The sequence below is a fragment of the Elgaria multicarinata genome, chromosome 5 (assembly GCF_023053635.1).
Source record: "Elgaria multicarinata webbii isolate HBS135686 ecotype San Diego chromosome 5, rElgMul1.1.pri, whole genome shotgun sequence".
In the NCBI taxonomy this organism is placed as follows: Eukaryota; Metazoa; Chordata; class Lepidosauria; order Squamata; family Anguidae; genus Elgaria; species Elgaria multicarinata.
Genome location: NC_086175.1, coordinates 60,022,801 through 60,048,687, shown reverse-complemented (window position 1 = coordinate 60,048,687; position 25,887 = coordinate 60,022,801). Strand labels below are relative to the sequence as shown.

The window sequence follows — 25,887 nt, the reverse complement described above, 5'->3', positions numbered from 1 at the left end:
TTTGTTGAATAAAGCATTGTGGTTTACACAGCAGATGTCTTTATTGTCTCAAACTGGCAGGGGGGCTTGGAATCATGACATCATCCATTTTCGAAGCTGCTATTGCAATTCAGATTAGAAAAAAGGACACTCTTCCCACAGTGACATATTCCTGATCTGAACTAGGGTCCATTTGCCTTTTCAAAAACAAACAAAAAACAAACTACCACCCAATAATGGATCTCTCACTCTCACATATAGCTTGACCCTTACAGCACCATCCTACACATGTGTACTCAGAAGTAAGTCCCATTGGGTGACTTTGGGCCAGTCACAGACTCTCAACCCAACCTACCACACAGGGTTGTTGTGAGGATAGAAATGGAGAGGAGGAGGATTATGTATGCTGGATTGAGTTCCTTGGAAGAAAAAAGGCAGGATAAAAGTGCAATCAAACAAGTGGGAATCACCTAGTGACATGTGGAAGATTTGGCTCCCAGACCTGAAGTTCAATACCCATGGGGTATAGGATGGCAGGCAAAGCATACTTCAGATGGAAGTCAGACAGTAAAAATTCAGAAAACAATTATATCCCCCCTTTTTTAGTCTTTACACTCCTAAGCATGGAAAATTCTGTCCAATAGAAGTGAACCTAAAGAGGAATCCACTTTATCCTGTCAAAACAACTTAAGTCCAAGTGACTTACAAGCTCCTCTTGCTAAAGATGAAAGTGGGGGTGTGCAAGCGATTGCCCCTTGCATAGCCACGATGTTGATGATGGTTGCTTGGAGCTGACTCAGAATAAGGACAAACTGCAAAAAGGCAAAGAGAGAATAAATACACAAAAGGCCATTTTGTTTCAGAGTGACTATGCTTTAATAAATTAAAAATGCATTTTTTCCCACCTTCAATTAAAATAAATCCTGCTCAGGGGGATGACACCAACAAGCATTATCCCTTTGGGGTCATTCCTGCAGAGGTGGCACAAGAGTCAGGGTGCTAACCTGTTTGGTTCATGTTGAGAGAAGAACTGGTAGTGTATACTTTGGGGTCTTCCTGTTGAGAAAAGGAGGTGCCCAAGGAGAAGAAAAAATGCTCAACTGCCAGTCATTGACCTGGTTCACACGATCAAAACAGCCCACTGTGTAGCACGTGCTGATGTGTGTATCTGCCATTTTGAATATTCAGCAACTGACCATGATTTGTCATTTCATACAAACCCGGTTAACATGTGTTACACAAAGGTTAAATAACATTAGGGTGACCATATGAAAAGGAGGACAGGGTTCCTGTATCTTTAACAGTTGTATTGAAAAGGGAATTTCTGCAGGCGTCGTTTGTATATATGGAGAAACTGGTGAAATTTCCTTTTCATCACAACAGTTAAAGCTGCAGGTGCCCTGCCCTCTTTTAAATCTGGTCACTCTAGTATAGCTCCTGCAGCTTTAACTGTTATGATGAAGAGGGAATTTCACCAGGTTCTCCATATATACAAATGACACCTGCTGAAATTCCCTTTTCTATGCAAGTGTTAAAGTTACAGGAGCCCTGACCTCCTTTTCATATGGTCACCCTAAACAACATAACCTCACATAACTCATGGCCCCTGGGTTCGTATGTCATGACAAGCTGCAGCCCAGTGATGAATATTTAAAGCAGACAACCACAGCCCACGGTTGTCTGTTTGATCATGCAAGCCAGCCCATTGTATATATGTGAGTGTTTTGTAACTCCCTCAGCATGGACTAATTGGGTGGTGAGAGAATGAAGATTTTATAACATTTTCTGCTATCTCTGTCTGGGTGGGTACGAATGTACTTGCATTTTTATTTTATTTTAAAGCTGCTATAATGTTAGAGAATTTGATGGACTGGATAGGTTCAAATGTTAACATATTTTATAGAGATGTTTTCTCCTTCTATTGCCCTATGCCTTTTGTTTTGTTTTGATATGTCTAGTGATATGAATCAGTTAGTGAAATGCTGCCATTTTTATAGTTTAAAAAAAAACTTTTGTTGTTTTCATATATTTAGGGAAATGAATTAGTGATTTTGCTATTCTGTTAGTTAAATGTGTATATTATATTTTATATAATTATGGGTTTCTTCCAACATTGTGTAAGTGGACTTCTTCTCATGAAACAGGATTTCCCCTTTCTCTTCTCTCTCTTCACGCCCCTTGCAAAACCCTGCTCTGGAATGTCCCACGACCCTCCTACTTCAAAAAGATATAGTGCCATCTAGTGTTCTATAATAAAACATATAGAGGGGGGGGGACTGGAAAAAGGCACGTGGAAAGGAGCTGATCTTAATCCCTCAAAGAATCCGGAAGCAGAAGTCCCGATAAGGGTGTGAGATAAAAGCTTCATGTAGAAATGCTCTTAGAAGTAAGTCCTATTGAGGCTCTTCTTATGTACTTAATTTGTCCCATTGATTTCATTGGGACAAGTACATAAGAAAAGCCTTCCTGGTCAGATCAAACGCTTGACTAGTCCAGTATTCTGTTCCCACAGTGACCAACCAGTCTTATCCTCCATGAGTTTGTTTTATTGCCTTTTAAAGCCAACTGAGTTGGTGGCCATCACCACATCTTCATGAAAAGGAATTAGTTAGTTATGACTTAACTTACATTCCATTGTTTTCAATGAATTGAAAACTAACTTCAACTAAGTTGCAGTGTGATCCTCTACATGCTAACCTCAGGGTTAATCCAATTAAACTCAAATAGGGCTTACTTCTAAGTAAGGATTGCAGTATTACCCTGTGGAGTGGCCCAGAACCCCACCCCCACCCCCAGATAAATAAATTGCAGTATACTGAAACAATTTGAACAATCCTAGTTTGACCAATATTTATCGTATCTTTTTGAAGTACACTTTGGAGTTTTAATATTGTACTGATATATCCACAAAGCTTTCTCCATGCACAGGAAAAGGAACTCAGCATGTGCCATGCTTCCCAAAGACTTCATGGACTGTAAATATTTCTGTTCTCCATTGTTACCCAAAAACATAGAGTGAGGTTATCATGAAACAGGAATGAGCTCCAAAGATAATATTTCAGACTTAAAAAGCACAGTTTTAAGTAATCAAGCTTTTTAAATACAGCTTTTTGATAATTGGGCTATATGCAATGCTTTATGAGCAGATTTCCACTCATGCAATATAATTTCCACTTCCTCTCCTTCCCCCTTGCACCCTCCCCACAAATCTGCTCCAGAGGGTCCTGAAACTTTCTGGAACAGATTTGGGAGCAAAGCAGGGAGTTGTGGGAGGGGGGACGGGGGAACCGTTCCATCAGTGGTGTCCATTTCATTGATGAATGGAGACCACTGGCACAATGCTCGGATACCTGTTTTGTTTTGCCAGACTTGACTAGAACTGATCTCAAGGAGAAGCAAAATCAAGACCTGCAACAAAAAGCTCCATCACACTGGGGGTTAACACGCTCCCTACCTTTGCTTCTCTGCCTGTGTTTTCCTTCCTCAGTTACTTCCTCTTTTCAAAAGAGGAAGTACACAACGAGCACGAGGCCCATTGAGTCCACTGTTCTAATGGTGCTGCTTTTCCTGCACACAGCAGGAGAGAGCAGCAATTCCAAGTTTAAAAAAACATCAGACTTAATGAGGGTTTTTTTGTCATGCGAGGAAGGCCAGAAGGGGCGGAAGGCATGCGGGAGGCAGACAATGTCATGTGAGGGACCTGAGCAAACTCCGTGAGTGCTCAGTAACGAGCGTGCAATAAAACACTCGTTGGATGGAGCTTAAAGTCTCAACTTTCTTACCTGATAAAGTGCAAATTTAGGAGTCATCTTCTTGCAGTGAAGGAAAACTCGAACATGTTGAAACGTAATTCCAATTGGCCACAGGGCAATCATTGTCAGGATACCTATGAAGCAGTTGATCCATATGGCAGTTCCACTGAGAGATAACTAAAAGGCAAATTTACCAGATGCACAGACTATATTCCATGGCCGGTCATCATGTGCTCTAAGCCAATGATTATTCATACAAGAAGTCATCATATATGTGTTTCCTTTTGAATTTAAATAAACTTAATTAACTTTCAGCAGCACTGAAAATATCCCATTTAACCCCATGTCTAGTTTAAGAACATAAGAAGATCCATGTTGGATCAGAGCAAGGGTCCATGTAGTCCAGCATTCTGTTCACGGGAAATCCACAAGCAGGACAGGAGTGCAGCAGCAGCAGCATCCTGCCCATGTTCCCCAGCAACTGGTGTACATAGGCATACTGCCTCTGATACTGGAGGGAGCATATTGCCATCATGACTAGTAGCCATTGATAGCCTTCTCCTCCATGAATTTGTCCAATCCCATCTTAAAAGTCATCCAAAGTGGTGGTCATCACTACATATTGCAGTGCGCTGTGTAGATTGACCCTCAACACCATACCTGGATCAAGGTAACTGCTGATAACTACAAGAATGTCTGATGTTACAGAATGGTGATCTCTTCCACACTGACTGAGGGTGGTAACTGACTGGGGAACCTTTGAAGCAGTCAATGCATATAGCCACTTCACTGATTTGATAACAGGAGCTGAATTTACACAGATCCCTCCAGTACTCTACCCTTTTTGAAGCACATACTGCTAATCCCATCTTGTAAAGTATCCTGCTTCTCTTGGAAGGTTTTACCAGCCAGAAAAGGAATGGATACAACTTATAGGTGTCCTTTCACAGTTGCCCAGATGCTATCCACCCATCAGTGCAGATGGAGGCAACTTGGAGGACTCCAGGTATTTTAGACTACTACTCTCAGAATTCCTGACTACTGGTGATGCTGGCGAGAGTTGCCTACACCTGCATTACTGTGTGATACTTTCTGTAACTGGTACAAATAAACAGGTCAAGACTGAGCCTCTTGCAGATGGAGGAAACCTTGGTGACCCCAAGATCTGCAAAGTAAGTGTCATATTTGTGGCATCCATCATCAGATGAAATCATTAGTTCTTAGGTCATATTTCAATGAGTTATTAGAACATTCCACCAGCAAATGCACTGGCTGAGTGTAGAGAAGTTTCTTGCCTAGGACTAGTGCATTTCCAAAAAGGAAGATTTCTTTTAAAATAGCTTCAACATGGGGTCAATCCCCAACATACATGTTAAGTTGTCTATTCTCTTGCTTCCCCATGAGTTACTTACTATTTTATTTGCCACTGATCTTGCATGAGTTGTGTTATGTAAAAATGGTGGCAAATAAAACAGTAAGTTGGAGCACAACAATAGACAACTATTTGGAATATTGGAACAGATTTTGAATCACAGCTTTCTGCACTAGCCAGTTTTTTCATGAATAGCAACAGCTGGCCTGCTTTTTATATATATTTTTATTTTTGCCTTGCACCTTGACTATGTTATAGCTATGCACCTGCTGCAGATTAATCGTACAGAGCTACAATTTTGACCTAGAAGTACTTTGTGCTTCTTGTCCCAGTATCATGCAAGACAGATGATTTATGCTTACAATGCAGTTAACACTTTTCAGTTTTAAAACTGTTCAGTGCTCAGGTATTTGTTAAGTTTGGATGAGTATTCCATAATCTGCTTACATCAGAAAGGCTGTAGTTTCTGTTGGTCCAAAGCACTACTGAGAGAAGCAGCAGCACAGGGCAGAGGAAAGCAAACTGGAAAGTCCCCAGCTTCAGTAAAAATAGTGTGCGCCTGCAAAATAAATAAAAAAAAGAGTGGGTAATCTCAGCAAAGACTGAGGTGGCCATTCTGATTTACTGACATCAGTGGCTATATTGCCATAGAAGTAGCAAAGGAATGTAATATTATGAAAGGGTGCCCGCCTCAAACACATGGTAGGAGATTTCCTGAAATTTCCTGAGCTAAATCTGGTGCATTTAAAGTCTCTGTAATATAATTAGCTGGGTTTCTAGTGTGTGGATAGTTTCATGATATATAGTTCAGTTACTAGGTGGCACTTGACTTAAGTTGTAACTTAGCGGAGTCAGGAGTTTCCTGTTACTGTTTTGTTCTTGTTTTAAAAAGGCAATAAAGTTCTTGTCTAGCTGTGCCCTCTAACTCTTTTATGACATGCAGGCACTGTGATCCAATAGCTATGTGGAATTACAGCAGAACACCAATGTGGCTATAATGGCATCCTATGCACATCAAATCTTTCCTTTGTACCTGAGATTCTATTTTTTGCCTTATCATCTGTCTGCAAGGATGTATTCACAATGCTGTCAAAGATGCCGCATACGTGAGTTGTCTGCAACACATCCCTCCTTCACCCAATTGTATACTAATGAAGCAGCTTTGTGCAACAACACAAATGATGGTAGCTCTTGTTCATATATCAGTGTTGGGTGTTACTAGCAGGTCCAGCACCAGGGTTGAAGGAGCCCTTAGTAAAATGCTGTCCTGTGGGCTACCCTCCTACAGTGGTGGCCTCCCCAGGGCTCCGGTGGTCTTACATCTGTGATGGGTGGCTCCAGGCAGTGTTCATGTTTTTACACTGCAGTGCCCTGGAAGTCAACTCAACCTTTGGGGGTATTATTGGAAATAAATATGGCAGTTGCTTGGAGCCAGTATGGGGGTTGATGTTTTGAAAAGAGGGTCCAGAGCAGGTATGAGCACCAGGCCCTGGCAGTTACTGAAAAATATCAGGTGCTGACATTACCTTTTGTTACTGGTATGATTTACAGTCTCTGCACTCTCTCCTAAACCTCAAGCCTTGAGCTGAGCCATGGAATATAGAAATATGTATTCAGTAGATGTATGATAATATCTGCTTTTCTTCCATCTTCTTGGAACTGTGCAAACAACTGAAGGTATATATTTTCTTAGTCAAAGTAGAAAATTTCGTCTGGCACTGAACCAGGAAGCCATCAATGCTGAAGTTAAGACAACCTGTTTTGTGTTTGCAGTCATTGTAGATTTGGCAAGCAAACATGAATTCTCATGTTAGGTTATCAGTGGATTTTTTATTTTATTTTATTGTATTTCCTTTAGCATTGATTCTAATACTAAAATGCACAGAGATGGAATAGCAAAGACTCTGTATGTTTAGCATCACGGAGAAGATTGGGGGTGTCCATTTACAATTCTGGTTCCATTGGTAAGATGTGATGGACTAGAATCATAGAATACTAGAGTTGGAAGGGATCTATAAGACCATCAAGTCCAACCCCCTGCTCAATGTAGGAATCCACATCAAAGCCTACATGACAGATGGTTGCCCAGCTGCATCTTGAATGCCTCTAGTGTGGGAGAGCCCACAGTACCATTTCCTCTGTTCCAGGAATCCATTTAAGCTGGAGATCAAACTTAAAATGTCTTTGAATGCCAGGACTCATCTGAGGGGCATGAGAAATATTACTACTAGAGAGAGTGTATCTGAGCATGGAGTGTCCTTCATGCTTGATTAACTCTTGTTGGTCCTTATGTATATGGTGCAACTTCCGAGAAATTTGTATTTTTCTTTTCTTCCCCCCCTTTTTTTTCCTTTCTTTAAAAGAAAATAACCATTGCTCTTTGCTCCTGAATTGTGACTCCACTCTGGCATACGAATTAGTCTAGCTTTAATGGCTCAGGGTCTACCTTTGGATGGTTTAGCATTGTACTTGATGTGATGAAGAACTGGGATTGCTGCTACAAGTGTGATGAAGTCACCATTACCCTCACTTTTGCCCTTCAAGCCAGAAGGGTTCAAGTGGAGTGCAGCAACATTGAGTAAGAGGGGGGCTGTTTTACCCCAACCCATTCCCCCGTACTGCCTTGGAAGTACTCATGCCCTGGACCAATGGGCCATGCTCTGGTTAGCAACCCTATTAAACTGCCACCCCAATTATATTTTTTTCCTTCCCCTCTTTATTTAGATCTCCAATCTTCACTTTGCACCTCAGACAGTCTCGTTAATGAAGGTAAGCTGCTATTTAATGTAGTCTGTGCTATATTAATGAACTTTGGCTTAATATAATTGCTCAATTAATACAGCCATAATTGCATAATAATGATATAATTATAGTGGCAATTTTTACTCCTGCAAATAATTACAGAACTATAAACAGTACAAACAAGTGTACAAATGAGCTGGCAGATCACCTCTTCTTGCTTTCTCAGGAAAAACTAAGGGCCTGCTGAAGAACATGTGAGTTGTTGATAGAGTCATGCCTCCCTAACCCACTGCGAGGCCCAAAATAGTCAAGGCGCTGAGGGGTCTGTGGATAGGTCTCCCATGGGTTTCACATGATTTCAAACTTGCTGGGGGAGTGAGAGGGAAAAGGCAGATCAGAGGAAAGCAAAGTATGTTTAATCCTTTCCTCCCATTCACTTTCCACAATGTAAATCCCCTCACCCAAGGGGCCTTTGGGAAAAGACCATAGCTCTGTGATAGTTACATGCTTTGCATGCAGATGGTCTCAGCTTCAATCCCAGGCAACTCCAATCCAAAGTATCAGGGACAAGGTGATGTGAAAGACACCTCTACCAGAGACCTTGGAGAGATACGGCCATTCAAAGTAGATAACGCTTGGCCAGATGGACCAATGGTCTGACCTGGTATGGCAGCTGCCTATCTTGCTTCCTATTTGTTCACACTTGCAGGGAAAGATATATATATCTCAAATCACTTCAACTTGCTTTACCAATTATTAGGCTCACGCTCTAACCCAAAGATGTGCAGGCAAGTTCAATTCTCAGGAACTGACGCACCACAGCGTCAGCGACATAAACTGGGACGTTGTTGCAGCGATGTCAAAAGATGCCCAGCGTCAGTGTTACTTTGTTGAGAGCAACCATTATCAACAGATGTATCATACCATAGAACTGATATAGGGGTATGGAGGTGTAGAAGAGAAGTAAGACATTATATCCCATCCTATAAGAATTCCAAGGGAGCTGCCATCCCAAAACTATAGGTATATTTTGCTAGTAGCTTTTAGAATTGTGATGAGACACTTAAACGCTGCCCTTGGGATGGACCTGCCTGTTTAGTCACACTCTGAATGTTGTGGAAACTGCTTGCATGCGTACCACTCTGTTCATTGGTGGTTTTCCAGCTATGTTCCAAGGACCCCAGGGATCCTTTGAGGCATATCAGGGGTTCCACAGAAGGTTCTCCACAAGGCATCTTGTCTGCTATTTCCAATCTCCCACTGGAACATATAGCTACAAGGAGATTTGGGGTGCACTCTGAGCCACCACAAACTTCAAAGGGAAACGATGAGGCCCAACAAACACAGCCAGCTACCCATCCCTCCACATAAGATAAACTTAGGAAGAATCTACACTAATGCTTTATAATGGTTTATAATGGTCTTGACAACTATTGGGGCACAGGTTATTATTCCATATACTGGTTTCAAACCGCTTTCAAAGTGTTATATCCTGCTTGGTGTAGATTTGGCCTCAGTGGAATACTTCTAGGGTGAGGCATTTTCTGAAACATGCAAGATACTGCTTTACTGATTGCAGCATAATCCTCTCTGCTCAAGGCATTGCAGCTAATGCCAAAGATACTACTGGGCAAGGTTTAGATCCTGCCCTTTCCCTAAACAACCCTCTTGATTATCCCAAGTCCCTTCCAAGGGGCTATCTAACCACACAGAAAGCCCCAGGGTGGGTGTGCATTGGCGCTGTGTTGATTATATGACACAGCAACAAACCCGCACCCACCCCTGGGCTTTCTGGCAAAGCTGCTGAGAAAAATGTTGAGAACTTACCCCGACATTTTCCTCTGGAGTGAGGCAAGTATGGTGCATCCACCATCTATCCTCGCTCTGGAGTCGTGGCCAGGCGGATGGCGAGCCCTGATTGGTTGTTTCCCACCCAGGCAGAGGGCAGGGCGTGGGTCTGGCAAGCCTACAGGCTACCGGAAAACCCATGCTGCCTCCCTTCATGTAAATTACTTACCACCACCCCACACCAGTGATGCCGCGGGGTTTGGCGGTGGAATGATGCCAACTCGGCGCCATGAAGACAGTCCCTAGTTCAAAGATTTTGCTTTGCCTTCAAAAAGATGCTCAGTCTTTGGCAGGTCTATGGAGGGTTTAGAGTGGGAACCCCCCACTCCAATCTCTTCTCTGTACAACTGGGGAGGGCAGTATCAAGAGACCACCCTTGGTGGAGGGTTGGAAACAAAATGGGCAAAGATGGCCATCCTCTAAGGCAGGGTTGGGGAACATCTTTCAGCTCGAGGGCCAAATTCCATGCCAAAGTGGGTGCAACCAGAGGCAAACAGGGTGGGCAAAATACCAACATATTTTAGGTTAATGCTTTTACTGCCAGCAACTACACCTTATGGGAGGTATTTCAACCTTTTAGAATGGGGGGAAAACACCGAATGATCAGCAGTCAGAGAAAGGGGTGTGTGGCCACCTGGGGAACCTCAGAGAGCCAGAATGAGATGCCAGGGCCTGATTGGCCCCTGACCATGAAGTTCCTCACCTCTGCTCTAGACAGTGCAGGAATCAGAACCAGGGTTTGCAGATGCATCCTGAAGGCTCGAGGAAGCTTCGGCGAATGCTCCAGTCTGATCCCTGCACTGTCACGTTCAATATGCACGAGGAGCCCTTTCTTCCTCGCAGAAATGAGGGCCTGTGATTTCAACGTGGCTGGGCAAGCAGCAGATTCCTCTCCCTTAGCATTCTGAACGGATTGGTTCTAATGAGAAACTCACCTATTGATGTGCACGGGTGGGAGGCAACGGCAGAAGCAACAGCATGGCCCTGTGCTAATCTTGAAGCGGTCATTCCCAAAGCGTCTGAGGAAAAGTTTTTGACCTCCACACTCTGTCAACATCATGAGCAGGAACTTGTGGTTTACTATAGCAAAAAAGCTAGCAGAAGGGGTGGGGAAGAAGCCATGTTTTATCCTTTATCTGGCAGCTATCCAACCTGTGTACATGCCCCACATTTCATACACGAAGGTATATTCGCTCCCCGCCCTGCCACCTCCACACACACAAATTAGAGTTCTGTTAATCAGCCATACTGCTGGTATTTGCATTGTGCTCTATAGATGTTCTTTTTCCATTGTGTCTTTTGCTATCTTTCTCCATTTTTCTTTCTTTCTTTATAATACCAATGTTAAAACATTTTTTGGGCCTACTAGTGCTGCTGACTTTATTTGTTTCAAGCAGAAAATTCTGTGGGTACCTTAAATGGCAGCAAATTGTCAATTAGTTATTATTCAATGCTTGCCTCCTGTGGTTGGAGAGTAGGGTGGGACATCTCTAGTTTGGAATCGCCGGTGGTAATCAAGAGATGGGAAGGAGGAATACCCAATACATTACCTGATCAACCAGAGCTTAGGTAATAAGCAGAAAAGTTAACGGCATTACCCAGCTCTACCTTTCCTTTTCATCAAACCCAGGTGAGGCAGTGACTGTCTTGAACCAGTGCCTGGGCACGGTAATGGACTGGATGAGGGCTAACAAACTGAGACTCAATCCAGACAAGACGAAGGTACTGTTAGCGGATGGTTCATCTGTCCGGCGAGGTGATGTTTGCCCTGTCCTGGACGGGGTTGCACTCTCCCTAAAGGATCGGGTCCATAGTTTGGGGGTGCTCTTGGATCCAGAACTGTCACTTGAGGCACAGGTGAACTCAGTGGCAAAGAGCACCTTTTATCAGCTTAAGTTGATATACCAACTACGCCCTTATCTGGACAGAGATAGCCTAGCTACAGTTATCCATGCTCTGATAACCTCTCGCTTGGATTACTGCAATGTGTTATATGTGGGGCTGCCTTTGAAAACGGTCCAGAAGCTTCAGCTGGTACAAAACAGGGTAGCCCGTTTACTAATAGGGACTGGCCGGCGAGATCACATTACGCCAGTCCTTTTACAACTTCATTGGCTGCCAGTCCAGGTCCGGGCCCGATTCAAAGTGCTGGTATTGACATTTAAAGCCCTAAACGGTTTGGGGCCAGGTTATTTGAAGGAACGCCTCCTCCCATATGTACCTGCCCGGACTTTAACATCATCTACAGGAGCTCTTCTCCGTGAGCCCCTGCCAAAGGAACTGAGGCAGGTGGGTACTAGAAGGAGGGCTTTCTCCGCTGTGGCACCCCGGTTGTGGAATGAGCTCCCCAGAGAGGTCTGCTTAGCGCCTACACTGTACTGCTTTCATCGCCAGCTGAAGACCTTTTTATTCTCTCAATATTTTAACACTTAATTTTAACTTAAATTTAAATCTTACTGTTTTAACTCTGTATTTTAATCTTATATCAATTTTGCTGTGTGGTTTTATCCTGGTTGTGCTTTTTATACTGTATTTTGTAATTGTGCTTTTAACCTGTTGGTTGTTTTATTGTGGTTTTAATTTTTGTGAACTGCCCAGAGAGCTTCGGCTATTGGGCAGTATAAAAATGTAATAAATAAATAAATAAATAAATAAATATCACCTGAGACCAATGCAGTTCCATCACCAACAATCTCAAAGCATTTTTAAAAATACCTAAAAAGCAGTTGAAGGGTCTCTGAACTGGACTGGGGCAGTGGCACAGGAACTGGGGAGGGGATCAAGTGTTTGTTTAACTGTTTTTCTCCTTGGCCTTTTTCTCACTCAATACCTAAGTTGCTATTAGGCCCATGAGGGGTGGGGGTGGGGTGGAATTAGGTACAGGTACCTTTATCACATTTGCTTTTTCATCCCTGTGGAAGTAACAACAGTCTCTCTCTCTCTCTCTCTCTCTCTGTGTGTTTTTGAGTCAATATCATTTGAGGAAATTGCATGGGGAGAATGACATAAATATTCCTTAAAGAAGTCAGGAAATTGAAAAATAGATTTCCTGCATAATGTACCTTAACATTGGCGTGCAGACAACAGGTTCAACAGGTTCAACTGAACCCCCTAATCTGCTGCTAAGCCCCGCCCACTCTTCAAATGCCTCTCTTCCAGGGCCATCAACTGAAGAGGAATGAGGTAACCATCTCAAGCCCAAGCCCGGGGAAACTTCCCTTTGCAGTGTGTGTGGGGGGAAAATGTGGGCCAAAGGCAGCTGCACAGAGCTCGACTGCGGGGAAACTGAGCCGCGGCTGCCCCTGCTCTTCCTCCTGCTCGCTCCTCCTCATGTGCGCAAGTGTAGCGGGCGGCGCGGCGCCTCCTTTCCTGCTGCTGAGGGAGGAGGAAGGGGGCTCTGCCGGGCAGGTGCAAGCAGCGCTGCCTGCCCCCGCGTCTCTCTGTGTGTCTAGCCCTACTCAGAAGCAAGCAGGACAAGACTTCTGAATGAATGACTCTGCAACACTTTTAAAGAGCATCCCAAATTCAAAGTCTCTGTATGTCTACTCACAAGTAAGCAGGTCTCTGGTCTGTAAAATGCACATCTTAATTCTGTGCAGCTCTCTTGCCTGCAAAAGGCACTGCTCAAAATCTTTGCAACTATCCCATTCTTTGCAGGATATTTAAAGGTTAAATGCTTTTAAATATCCTCTTATCCCCAATCAGTGATCAGAGTTAACAGCAAAAGAAGCTTGCTTGCACAGGGAGGGAAACCCCCAGGGGCTGCATCCAGCCTGTGGGCTGGAGGTTCTCCATTCTTTTTCTATGGGGACAGGCCCTGCCATTGTCTAATCCAGTGTGGCATAGTGGTTCGAGTGTTGGACTGGGACTTGCCAGATCCAGGTTCTAGTCCCCACTTGGCCATTGAAACCCACTGGGTGACTTTGGGCCAGTCACAGACTCTCAGCCAAACCCACCTTGTTGCAGGAAAACAAGCTCAGGGCTCCCACTGATTCTGCATTATGGTGAGTTGTATAATTATTTCATTATATATTACAATGTAATAATAATAGAAATAAAGTGCACAATAAACATAATGTGCATGAATCATCCCAAAACCATCCCCTCAAACCCCCTCCCCATCCGTGGAAAAATTGTCTTCCACGAAACCCGTCCCTGGTGCCAAAAAGTTTGGGGACTATCAGGTCTGTAAATTCTCCCCTCAACAATTTAAAAATCCAAACCCCTGACTTGATTGCCCCCCTTCCATTCCTTGCATCTGAGTTCTGGACTTCATTACATTTATTTTCCCCATAGAAATAAAATAGAAGAAACTAAAAATAAATAAATAAATAAATAAATAAATTCATATCCCTTTCATAAAATGACAAGGATAGCTTTAAATTTTCCTAAGGTTTTCCAACGAATTCACTGATTATTATTATTATTATTATTTTATTTAACTCTTGTGCCAATTGGTGGGGTGTGGGATGGAGAAGCGTTTTTCACTTCTCCTGTAATTGTTAGTTATTTCATATCATCCACCTGCAGTTTCTCTAGACTGAAAGCCCAAAGTAAAATTGTTAAAAGTCACAAACACATTTCCATTAAGGTATTTCCATTGGAGTTCTACTGATGGTAATTTTGACCAGCAAAATATCTCAACCTATGCCAATATGAGCGAGATTTCCCTAAACCTTTGCTGGGTGGGATCAGGAATTTTAAGTCATGAAGGAAATTCTTTCCCGATATAGATAGTTGTTTTTAGTCATCCTCTGTGGTATGTGGTTTGGCTCGCTTGCTTGAGTAGTGCAAAGGAAGAAGTGGAACTCTAGTTGGTGCTAGAAAACAGTAATTCATTTTTAAATAATGCATTTTGACCCATAGATCTTCCCCTCCAATTTGTTTGATATAATTGGGATGTTGTATATTTTGAAACAATTGCTGATAACTGTTCATCCTTCTTAAAAAAATTGTTTTAAAAAATTAACAGGGTTGCCATTACTATTTATCATCATCATCATCTCTCTTTTCTTACGAGTGATGGTCTTTCTAGATGAACATGATGGGCTTTACCAACTCATGCTGTCTTTTATTGATTCAGAAATTTCCTGACTATTGAACATGTTTTAAGTGTGACAGCTTTCCTGATATTGGTGTGGATGTATTTTAAGAACATAAGAAGAGCCCTGCTGGATCAGACCAAGGGTCCATCTAGTCCAGCACTCTGTTCACACAGTGGCCAACCAGCCATCGGTCAGGGATGAACAAGCAGGACATGGTGCAACAGCACCCTCCCTCCCATGTTCCCCAGCAACTGGTGCACGCAGGCTTATTGCCTCAAATACTGGAGATAGCACACAACCATCAGGGCTAGTAGCCATTGATAGCCTTTGCCTCCAAGAACTTATCCAACCCCCTTTTAAAGCCATCCAGATTGGTGGTCATCACCACATCCTGTGGTAGTGAGTTCCATAACTTAACTATGTGCTGTGTGGAGAAGTCCTTCCTTCATGCAACTAATTAGTAGGCCTAATTTCTGAATGTTTTCTGTAGAAGAATAAAAATATATATGATGTGTTGCTGGTGACTAATGTGACTAACGGAATACATGTAACTTTCTCCTATTGCCATAGTTCTTTAACTTCTATAGCCAGTGGTGTTAATTTCAGATACATTGAATGTCTCCCGTTCTTTATTTCAGTGATTTTAACATTAAGATGTTATGTAGAACAGGTTTGTCTTAATTATGTGCTGTGAAACTCTTTTTTAAAAATCCCTGGCTGAACCACCTAATGAAATGTGCTGCGCACGCCTATGTACCTTAAGTGTATTGACTAGCATTGCTTAGTGTGGGAATTCTTCATTGTCAGCTGATGAGACAGGCTATACTGAGCTTTCACAGTACACAAACTTATTGAAGGTGGGGGAGAGCCTTATTTCTGATTCTGGTCTGCTGCTAATAATTCTGTTTGGGAAGATGGATTTATTGTTCATGACCAAAGGCCTTTGCAACCTTTCAATCTACACATTATATAAATATACTATCATGTATTATAACACACATTAATAATATTCATAAAATTGATCATGATTAAAATCAAGATGAAAATAATATAACTAAACATCAGCATCAGTCATAATTGCTACCCATGTTAGCCAATCCAATTCAGCCAATAACAGAATTTGTTTTATAAAAACCAAACAAAATGTCTTAGCTGTTATGACAATCAATGCCACCATTTAGGTGATGTAAAACTGATTATCCATTAGAAGTTCTATCATATATATTTTGTGGAGTTTCGCTACTCCATTACCTCCCAAATGCAAAAGATACTGTTCTTAATTTTTCCGTTTATGGCAATAGCGAACAAGCCTCAGCGCAAATATCTCCAACTTGCGGATTATTTCTAGATTGATTAATTTTCAGCAGTTCCTCTCCCTTCCCAGCAGGTTTTTAAAATAAAGATTTCTGCAATGTAGCATTAAGGGGAAAAATGGTGAACTGTCATAGGCCAGAATCTTGTTTTGTAGGACATTCTTAAGAAATAAAAGAGATTCCACTGCTTCAATCCAGCTGCCAGTCAAAGGAATCTATGAGCTTTTATTGTATAAACTAAAGAATACAACTTCAAACACCCCAACTGCTCCACACACCACAAGTACAATCCTTTAATATTCAGTTCTTTTATCTAGTTGGCAGTTTCTACACTAGCATCGGAGATTGAGTTAACGTTATTCTTCTCACGTAGCAAAACCTGATAAAAGATTTTATTTCTGTGCAACAAAAGAGATGCTTTTACGTGTAGAAAATACCTGTATGTTTGCTTAATGCTAATGGCTGTTAAAATGGAAACAGCCCAGAGTTCAGAAATGCCACTAAGAACAGAAAAAGTACATACACTGCTGCAGTGAAATCTGCAAACATAGTTGCGCGAGGAATCCACATCCCAATGCAAGATGTAGTAGCTATCACCTAGAAGGAGAGAGAGAAATAACAAGATTTGCAAGAATAAAATAGATTTATGAAATTTCAGCAGCTGAAATCTGTTCTCTACTAAATGAAGCAACATTTCCGCCTGATTCTAAACTTTGATCAGACTTTTGACTTTGATCAGAGCTGTAATAATAATAAAAAGTTTAACACACTTAGAACCCCACCACACCAGTGATTTAATGCACTCTCGCCATGTCTGGTGTGCGGATTTGCAACACGGTACTCACATGACACTGTGCCTGTCCTGCTGACACCCCGCCTCTTCCCTAGCTTTTTCCATCTTTTCCTAGAGTGCCTAAAGTCTGGATTATTTTTCCTAAGTGTGTTTAATGCGTCCTTAAGCCTCGTGTAGTGCTGTACTCTCATGTTTTCTTCTGTTGGGAGCGTGTGCTGTGACAGGAGTCTGGCTGTTGGCTTGAATGGATAAGCGCCTGGCAGATCCTGGCAGGGAAAAGCAATCTCTCCCAGCAGCCAGCTCCAAGGGCTCTTCCACACGTCGTACTGAAAGCGCTTCCATCCGCCCCCAATGCACCCCAAAAACAATCGTGTAGCTTGCCTGTAAAAGAGACAAGGAAGAGGCTCTCCACCCTGTCTTCTTCCGCCGAGCTCTCTGTCCCAGCAGGCGAGGAGGGAGGTGGGTGGCGGCGGCAAGGACGCCTCTTCCTCGTCTCTTTTACAGGCAAGCTACACGATCGTTTTCGGGGTGCACTGGGGGCGGATGGAAGCGCTTTCAGTACGACGTGTGGAAGAGCCCCAAGCCTCAATATAAAAACCAAACCTTCCATCCCAGGTTCAAAAGCATTTTTTAAAAGCATACAATGCCCGAATCTCTGCAGAGACAGGATTGTACTCCTTCAATGCCCCAAAAGAGCCAGACTAAAGGGTAGTTCCATTTTTGCCACACAGAAAGGCAGTCTGGTTGAAGTACTCCTCTGACAGGACCTGCTTGTATATGTCTTGTTAAGGGGGAGGGAGAAAGAGAAGGGGCAGGGTGGAGTGGAAGAGCAAACAAGCAAAACAGCAGCATATTCAGGTGAAAGGGACTATAAGTTTGACGCACTTATGCATCAGAGGTAAAAAAAAAAGTGGAGGTAAAGCAGAGGGGGAAATTACATGTGATGGAGGCCACAGGCGCAATCCTGTGGGTTGCACTCTGGGTACTCATAGGCCCCCAAACTCTTAAGAGTATCTTATGCAGGGAGGATGGAGGGGATCCTCTCCTCCATGCTCCATCTGCCCTGCATTTCTTGCTAAGATGCTCAGTTCTGAGCGTCTACCCGGGGAACTTTGGCGTGGGAGGGGGAGGGGGAGGGGGAAGGCTGTGCATAACATAGGAAGCTGACTAAAGCAACTTCTGCAGCCTCCTTCCCTCTCCATCCCTGGGAACACCCTGCTTTCAGCTTCTCCATGCTTGATTTTATGAGCACAGAGAGGGAGTCACCATGGTTCACTCCATGCTGGCTGGGAGCGGGAGGGGAGGGAGCAGGGAGCGCAGTTTCCTGCTCCAGGCTCCAAGCCAAAAAACCAACAAATCCTACGTCTTGCCAGATGCTGTCTAGGACAGATAGGCTTGCTCCCTAAGAAATTTATCCCAAAATTCGGGTGCTGGAATGTTTCCTCCTGCCTGCTCATGATTCCGTCACAATGCCACCTCCATATCTTAAAAAGTATTTATATTCATTGGTTTTTTTATGCTAAGCATGAAATTAAGTACACTGGGAGGGGGTCTTCCCCCAAAAGAAGTACCCAGCCAATACAGCTCCTAGAAATACGATCATCAACATTTAGACCCAGAGTGTGTGCTGGATCTGCCCTGTAGAGGTGGCTGTCACGGGGAAAGGCGGTCCTTTGGGGCTCACTGGATTTCTCCAGAGTCCCCCCAGTTCAGGTTGCATTTGTGAGCCATTCTCAGTCCCCCCCCTTTAAAATCATCATTTACGAAACCTGCAGCAGTAATATGCTTAATTTTGCGCAAATTGCTCCTGCAATTTGCACAAATGGCAGGCACAATTTGCACAAATTAAGTGTTTTACAGACACAATTTGCACAAATTACACAAATTACGGTGGCAATTTGTATAAATTATGCAAATTATAGCTGCAATTTGTATAAATGGTGATTTTAAGAGGGAAAACGCGAAAATCTGCAAGCTGGCCTAGCTCGATGCAGATTTTACAAGGGGCCAGATGACATAATCTTCCACTTGTCCCAAGTTTTACCTCCACTTTTAACTTTTTTTTCTTTCACCAGAAAATCCGTTAAGGATAATACAGTTAGCTGCACAATACCTTTTGATTGGTATCACTAGAAGCCCTCTGTCTGGAAGCATCCCACATAATGCCATTATCTGGTCATTGTCATCCTGTATTTTTCCTGTAGTTCTTCTGTTTTTTCCCCTCAGACTGCAGAAAGTTTAACTTTTTCCAGAAAAACGGAAGAATACAATTTCCACAGGTATAGATGCCTTTCGTCCTACACTTCTCTCTTTTTGAAGGGGTGAAATTCTGACATGTTTAGTGATGTATCAAGGTAGTGAACCCATCACAACTCAGCCCACATTTATTATAACCAATATGGTGGGTGCCATTTTATGACCCTGTTTTTTTACTCAGTCTTTTAATTACCACTAAATGCTAACACTTTTATTGTTTAATGATTGCTAGTTATAATTAATATTGTAACATTATGGTGTTATGTTCTATACTTCTCTTTCATTAAAGAAAGAGCGGAGGATACCCTGGAGAAGAGGCTGATGCTAGGGAAAGTGGAAGACAGAAAGCTCTGGCGTGGGCTGGTCCATGAAGTCACGAAGAGTCGGAAACGACTGAACGAATAAACAACAAGTACTAGAATACCACAATACAGAAAAAAAATAACATTTTGGCATTAGACTTGTCTTTCACTAAAAAACAAAACAACACACACACACACACAACCAGCAAAGTGTGTTAGTGTTAATTAAAGATCAATTTTAAATAATCAAAAGACACCCACCACAAGCATTATAGTGAATTATACAATTTGTATGATAAAAATAGCCTACTGTGGCTTATTTATCCCACCTAGTTGATTTAAGCCACAGTGGGCTGTGGCATATGCTGGCAAGTTATGGGAAAGATTAGAATATTCAGTGCCATGCTGCAGCTTGTCATATTATGTGAACCCAGGCAACAGGGGTTGTACGAGTGTTAAACAATCCTAGCATAACCCATGGTCTGTCGTTTGGTTGTTTAACCCTCACACGATCCTATATTGATTCACAGCAACTATGTCAAGCCCATGGGTATGGATAGAACATAGTGGGGTGTACATAAAGAAAAATCCTTCCCAGAGTGTAGAAAATCAATTGCAGTTCCGCTTGTTGTTGCTTACAACAGAAGGACAATGATTAGATAGGAATAGGAACCACCCATCTTGAAGTAGCCTTAGACGTAATTCATTATTATCTAGTTTAAAGTTAAGCATAACTAATAATCAGAGTGGAACCTCCCCCTTCAGGAAAAATGAGATGGAGGAACCTGACGTTGCGTAGGCGAGTAGCCTAGTGCCAACGTAGCTTGCCACCTTGTACTAGACCGGACTCTTTGGGCATGTCTACACCATGCCTATATCCCAAGGTAGTCCTTGGGTTGCCCCTGTGTGTCCACATGAGGATCCCACAGAGGATCCAGGTGGCAACCACGGACGAGCAAGGAATTACCCCGGGATACCAGGAACTGTGGAAAAACTGACTTTTCTGACGTTCTGGGAATATCCCGCGGAGTGCGGCCGTGTGGCTGCTGCTCCTAGGTTGTCCTGTCCTCCCTGCAAGTAGTGGGATAACTGAAATGGGCATGGAGCTGCACAGCGCCAGTCTGTGCCCATTGGGGGTGGGGGATGGGGAGCAGGGTCGGGTTTTGTTTTTTAAAAAAACTTTTGCAGTGGAGCACAAGTGCACTCCTCTTGTTGTTGTTTTTTAAAAATGGTTGCATACTTCTGGGACGTCACACGGCCATCTAGACACCCAGGGAGGATTGCGGAAGCCAGTAAGTCCGCGATCCTCCCCCTATACCCTTGTAGTGTAGATATGCCCTTTGTCTATCTAGCCAGGGTTCTTTAATCTGATTGGCAGCAACTCTCCTGGGTCTCAGGCAGGGACTGTCTTTTGGGCACCTGCTACCTGATCCTTTTATCTAGAGATGCGGGGGGTTGTACCTGGGGCTGTCTGCATGAAAAGTATGGCCTTGATCATTAAGCGGAAAGCAACCCTTTAAGCCGGGCCATCCCAAGACATTTTGCTGCCTAGGGCGAAGCACAAGACAGCACCCCAACATTCCACCTACAGAAGCCAACTGGATTGGCAGTTGAATCTTACTTCAACACTGGTGTCTAAACAATATCCTCCATCTCACCTGAACACAGCAGGCTAGCTTATGCGTGCAGGGCAGGATGTCTCCCCAGATCTTTCCTCCTACAGAGGGGAACAGTCAGGAGGCTGCCACTGCTACCCCCTCCATATCACCCAGCATCTACTGCCAGAGGCAACTGCCTCACTCTGTCTAATGGTAGGGCTGGCCCTGCCCTGATGCCCCATAATAAAGACATCCCAGGATACCCTTACTATGGACTGCTATCTTGAAATTCTTTTCTCCCCACACACACCTCTAAATGTGAAAACTATTTGGCTTTTCAATATTGAATTCAATTTTTTTCCCTTCAACTTACTGGAGCAACTCCATTTATCCAAACAAAAATTGACCTTTTTGAGTGGGGAATTTTGCGGTAGATGTAGAAAACTTCCTCTGCAAACACCAAGTTGGCAGTCAATGTCATTAAAGTCAGCATGGCAAGGAGCAATATTCCTGTTAAATCAAAGCCTGAAGGAATAAAAAAAAGTGTTGTGAATTTAAACTATTGCACCTGATAAAGAAATGTTAGATTTCAGTTAATGAATATGTTTAATATATGTACATTTGCCTTTTCTTCATAAAATGAACAATATTAAGCACATAATTAGTTCACAGTCTTGGGCCCTAGAATTATGTTTACCACATTGCTATGGCTGCTGACCAACATTTCTTTCATTGCTGGGTAATAGTCTAGACGGGCCGTCTGACGTGTCATCAATGGAACTTAAGCAAATGGTATGAGGAGATGGTACCTCCTGACACCTGCAAATCTCTCTGCAGATCAAAGCTTGGAGAAGATGATGCCCAACCAATGGAAGGAGGGGACAGAGAGAGAGAAAAACAATTAGGAAATTTGAATTGAAGACAGAGGCAGAGGGAGAGAGCTGAAAATTTCTAGATAGTGTTAGGTGAACCTGAGGAAGGGCTCAGGTGACATGTGTTGTCTTTTACAGAGGCCACTGTATTTGAAAAGCTGCCACAGGACCATCCTCTGATTGAAGGCATCCTCTCTTTGAAGGACTACCCTGGAGGTAATCTACATGGAAACAATTTCCCATGCGATTTAGTTTAAAACTGTGTTTTCATCCATTTGGATTTGCTCCTCCCATGGCACACGCAGCCGTTCAAAGCAGCTTATACATAAGAAAACAAATGCTTTCGCGTGGCGGACTGCACGAGAAACAGCATTAGTTCAGGCATATGTGGGAGGAGTCTCATAGCATCAACAAGCTTCCTTCTTCTTTTTTAGAACCATTAAACTTACGTGCAGGTCTGCTGCAGTGAATAAGCAGAGATGTAAAACACATCAACAAGCTAAAGTCGCTAAACCTATGTGAGGTCCGGTGCAGCTGATAAGCGGAGATTTAAAAGGAACCGCAAAGCAATTCCCAATTCCCCACCTCTCCCTCCTGTCCTGTGCTAAGTAGTTTCAATTGAAGACGATGTAATTTACTTCTGAGCAGACATGTTTAACTGGGCTGTTTTCAGCTAGTTGTTCTGTGAGGCCATTAGTCTAATGTGAATATGTGTACCTGCACAAAAGGGGAGATTTTTTTAAAAAAAACCAAAAGCAATGGGCTGACTTTCTCGGGAGTAAGGCTCATTTGGGTAAAAAGCAAAACACAATCAGCAGAGAGTGAAGCCAACTCCTCTCCTCGGTTCTATCCTTTGCCGACACAACTTTCCATTCCTCCTCACAGCACTGTTTCTCCCAGCCGCTGCCGAAGCCAGTATCGCAAGTTGAGGTCATGTAGACTCCCAAACAGCACTGAAGCCAACATGATGGGAAAATCCATCACGAAACAACTTTGTAAAAATGTGTGTTTTATGGCAAGAAGCACTTAAAAAATAGTTAATTGGCAGCAAGTCTTAGCCGTGATTCCAGATGAACAGCCCAAGATATGTAACTCCAACGACTGACACCGGGGCTTGTCTATATGCTCTGGGATCTCTGGGGTGTCTCAAAATCTGCATGGTGTCAGTTATATGACACAGGTGCCGATTCGGAGCCATCCTGGGGCAAAGAGCCGAAGATCTGCAGCAGACTTTTCCTACCCATGCGCGGTTAGTGTGGCTATTCCATCATCTGTCCTCGCACTGGAACTACTCAGGGGCATTCCCAGGCAGAAGGCAACCTCTCCTTGGTTGCCAGAAGCCATGGGAGGGGGCAAGCCTGGTGAGCCTAATGGCTGCCAAAAAGACCACGCTGCCTCCCCCGATGGGGATTATTTGCCACCCCCCTGCACCAGTGATACTGCGGGATTTGGCAGCAGAGTGACACCAACTTGGCACTGTGGAGACAGCCCCAGGGCAAATGTAAATCTCCCTTTCTAACCTGCATTTGTTGTTTAGACATCATCCCAGTTTTGTTCACAACATTGCAGAACCCGGTGAGATAAGCTTCTTTAAAACAAAACAAAGCTGCAGTAGATCCTAATCAAGGGTAGTTGGGTCCTGAGGGGTTCTATCCAATGCCAACCATCTGCCCATGGAACAGAAACCAAAATAGAACAGATTTCCACTCTCTCCTGCAGCCCCCCATTCACACCCCAAATCTGCCCCAGAGGGTTGGGGGGGACCATCTGGAGCAAACTGGGAGATGCCTGGGGGTGCAGGAGCAGAACAAGGGGAGGTCTTGTTGCACAAGTGGAAGTCTGCTTACATGACATTGGATGGAATCCTTATGATCTCTGCACAGCTAAATGTTACTTTTATGTCTTATTGTCATATCACAGTATTTGCAGAAGTTAGGCTATATAAGTCTCCCAAGCCATTTTGTTGGTCCATCCTGAATGCTGAGAAACAATCCCATACCTACTTGACAGCAGCAGAAATGCTGTAATGTTTAAGTTCTAACCTGGCTGGCTAGTAAAACTGTTAATACAGTGCCAGGGCAGAAGCATTGTGGGAAGTCCCTATTTTGATCCACATAGTTGAAGTTCCTCATCCCTGATCAGTGGCATTTCCTACTGATATGGACCACATCTCTGTGTTACAGCTCTCTTTAACGTAAAAGTTATGGGTGAACTATCCACCATTCAAAGTTGTTATGCATTCAACATTAGGACTCAATTTACTTTTCAATCCTTCTGGTGGGCATGAATATTTTCTCCTAATTTCATGTACCATTTAAAAAGTAGGTCAGCCCCAAAGTGCAATGAAAAGAAAAGGTCTTAAAAAACTTAAGACACCCCCACACACTTTTGATCAGTCTGAAAAACACCCAAAGAAGGATCTCTTCCCACATACTTTCGTTATTTATCCACAATAGAAGAACTTACTTTTCAATATTACTTGGGCGAATGGAGGTTCATTTGCAGAACAGGCAGGATCCAACGTGCTATTATTTCCTACTTCTTCCATTCCAAGAACACTTATCCCTTCTTTTCTCTCTAGCCGTTGGTATTCAGTGTCTTTTCTTTCTCTGACTGGAACAGTCGTAGAGGAGACTGAGAATAGCCTGCTTCTAGTTTCTCTTTGTTTGTCCAGTCAAGCTGGCTGATTTCTGTGACCGACACATTTGGAAACAGTGGTGTTTGACTCTCCAAATGCTCTGCTACTTTTCTTCTACAATTCCACAAAATAAGAGGTAGCAAAACATTAGCCAGGTGAAATGCAGAGATTCGTGACAAAGCACTGGCAGCCAAGTATAAAGGGCCAAAAAAGATGAAACAAGAAAGCAAGATCTAAGACCGAAAGGGCGGTCTGATGTTAGGTGGGTGTGCCACACCTTTTCCACCAACTGTTACCAGCTTCATTGCCCTCAGCAGGGTGCAAAGCTGAAAACAGCACATTTCCGTATCATTATGCACAACGTTCTACAGAAAGAATGCCATTGTGCTTTGATGTTTTACTAACATTCCCTTTTGTTCCATCTTAACAAAGATTCATATTTGGGAAGGAACGTAGCTCAGTGGTAGAGCACCAGCTTTGCACTTGGAAGGTCCCAGATTCAATCCCTGGCATCTCGAGGTAGGCATGTTGACAATACTGGGCAGTTCCCTATGTTCCTATGTTGTTGTTGTAAGTGTGTTACCTATGGATGCTGTTACATAAGAAGTTGGAAAGAACCAATGCTAAATCAAAGGTATATTCTGCGGACTTCAAACTTTCTCCTCATTTCTTCCAAGAAATCCACACACATCTGCCACAGAATTGCTGAACATTGCAGAAGATACTAATCTTAGAACATGTTCACATAACCTTCATGCCTGATGTGCATACCTGAGACCAACATGTTCTATTAGGAGCAGCAGACCTTGGTCTCATGTAAATGCTAAACACATTAGAAGAAGGCTTTAAGATGGCTTAATATTAAAATCCATGTATAGGAGAATGATAAAATAGAAATGCTTCACTCACACTATCATGCAAGCTATTCCCATCACATGAAGTCCCAGCCCTAGATAAAATGATAAATCTTCAGACCCAGTGCTCCCTCCTTCTCGAGGTACACAGTATCCAAGGCTGGCTGAATTATTTTGGCATGTGAGATAGAAAAGCCCACAAGGGCCATTCCCATGAAATAATGAACTATTTGCTGCCCTTTCATGACACCACAAATTAGCTGCCTGAGGCAGCTGCCTCACTCTTCATAATGTAGGGTTTTGGAATATGGGGCTCTCCAGATGTTGTTGGACTGCAGGTCCCATCATCCTTCACCACTGACTATGCTGGCTAGGGCTGCTGAGAGTTGCAGCCCAACGACATTTGGAGGGCCACATGTTCCCCACAAAATGGCCTAATGGTGGGGTTGGCCCAGAGGAGTTTGCTTTCACTATTTACTGTGTTTTGAGGGGAATACATAGACATTCTATGTGGGGGGAAAGG

At 43.2% G+C, this 25,887-nt stretch overlaps 1 protein-coding gene across 1 annotated transcript in view; it reads right to left on the bottom strand.

The window, feature by feature from the left end:
• Positions 1–24,527, bottom strand: part of LOC134399603 (organic solute transporter subunit alpha-like) — a 31,140-nt gene extending 6,613 nt beyond the window's left edge. Inside the window, exons 1-7 of the mRNA XM_063127686.1 lie at positions 24,339–24,527; positions 21,374–21,525; positions 16,575–16,648; positions 10,629–10,787; positions 5,551–5,662; positions 3,762–3,908; positions 686–791 (exon numbers count right to left, since the gene is read on the bottom strand). Coding sequence (XP_062983756.1) covers positions 686–791; positions 3,762–3,908; positions 5,551–5,662; positions 10,629–10,787; positions 16,575–16,648; positions 21,374–21,525; positions 24,339–24,420 — 832 coding nt within the window. The 5' untranslated portion in view covers positions 24,421–24,527. The remainder of the gene's footprint in view (positions 1–685; positions 792–3,761; positions 3,909–5,550; positions 5,663–10,628; positions 10,788–16,574; positions 16,649–21,373; positions 21,526–24,338) is intronic.
• Between the last annotated feature and the right edge of the window lie 1,360 nt (positions 24,528–25,887).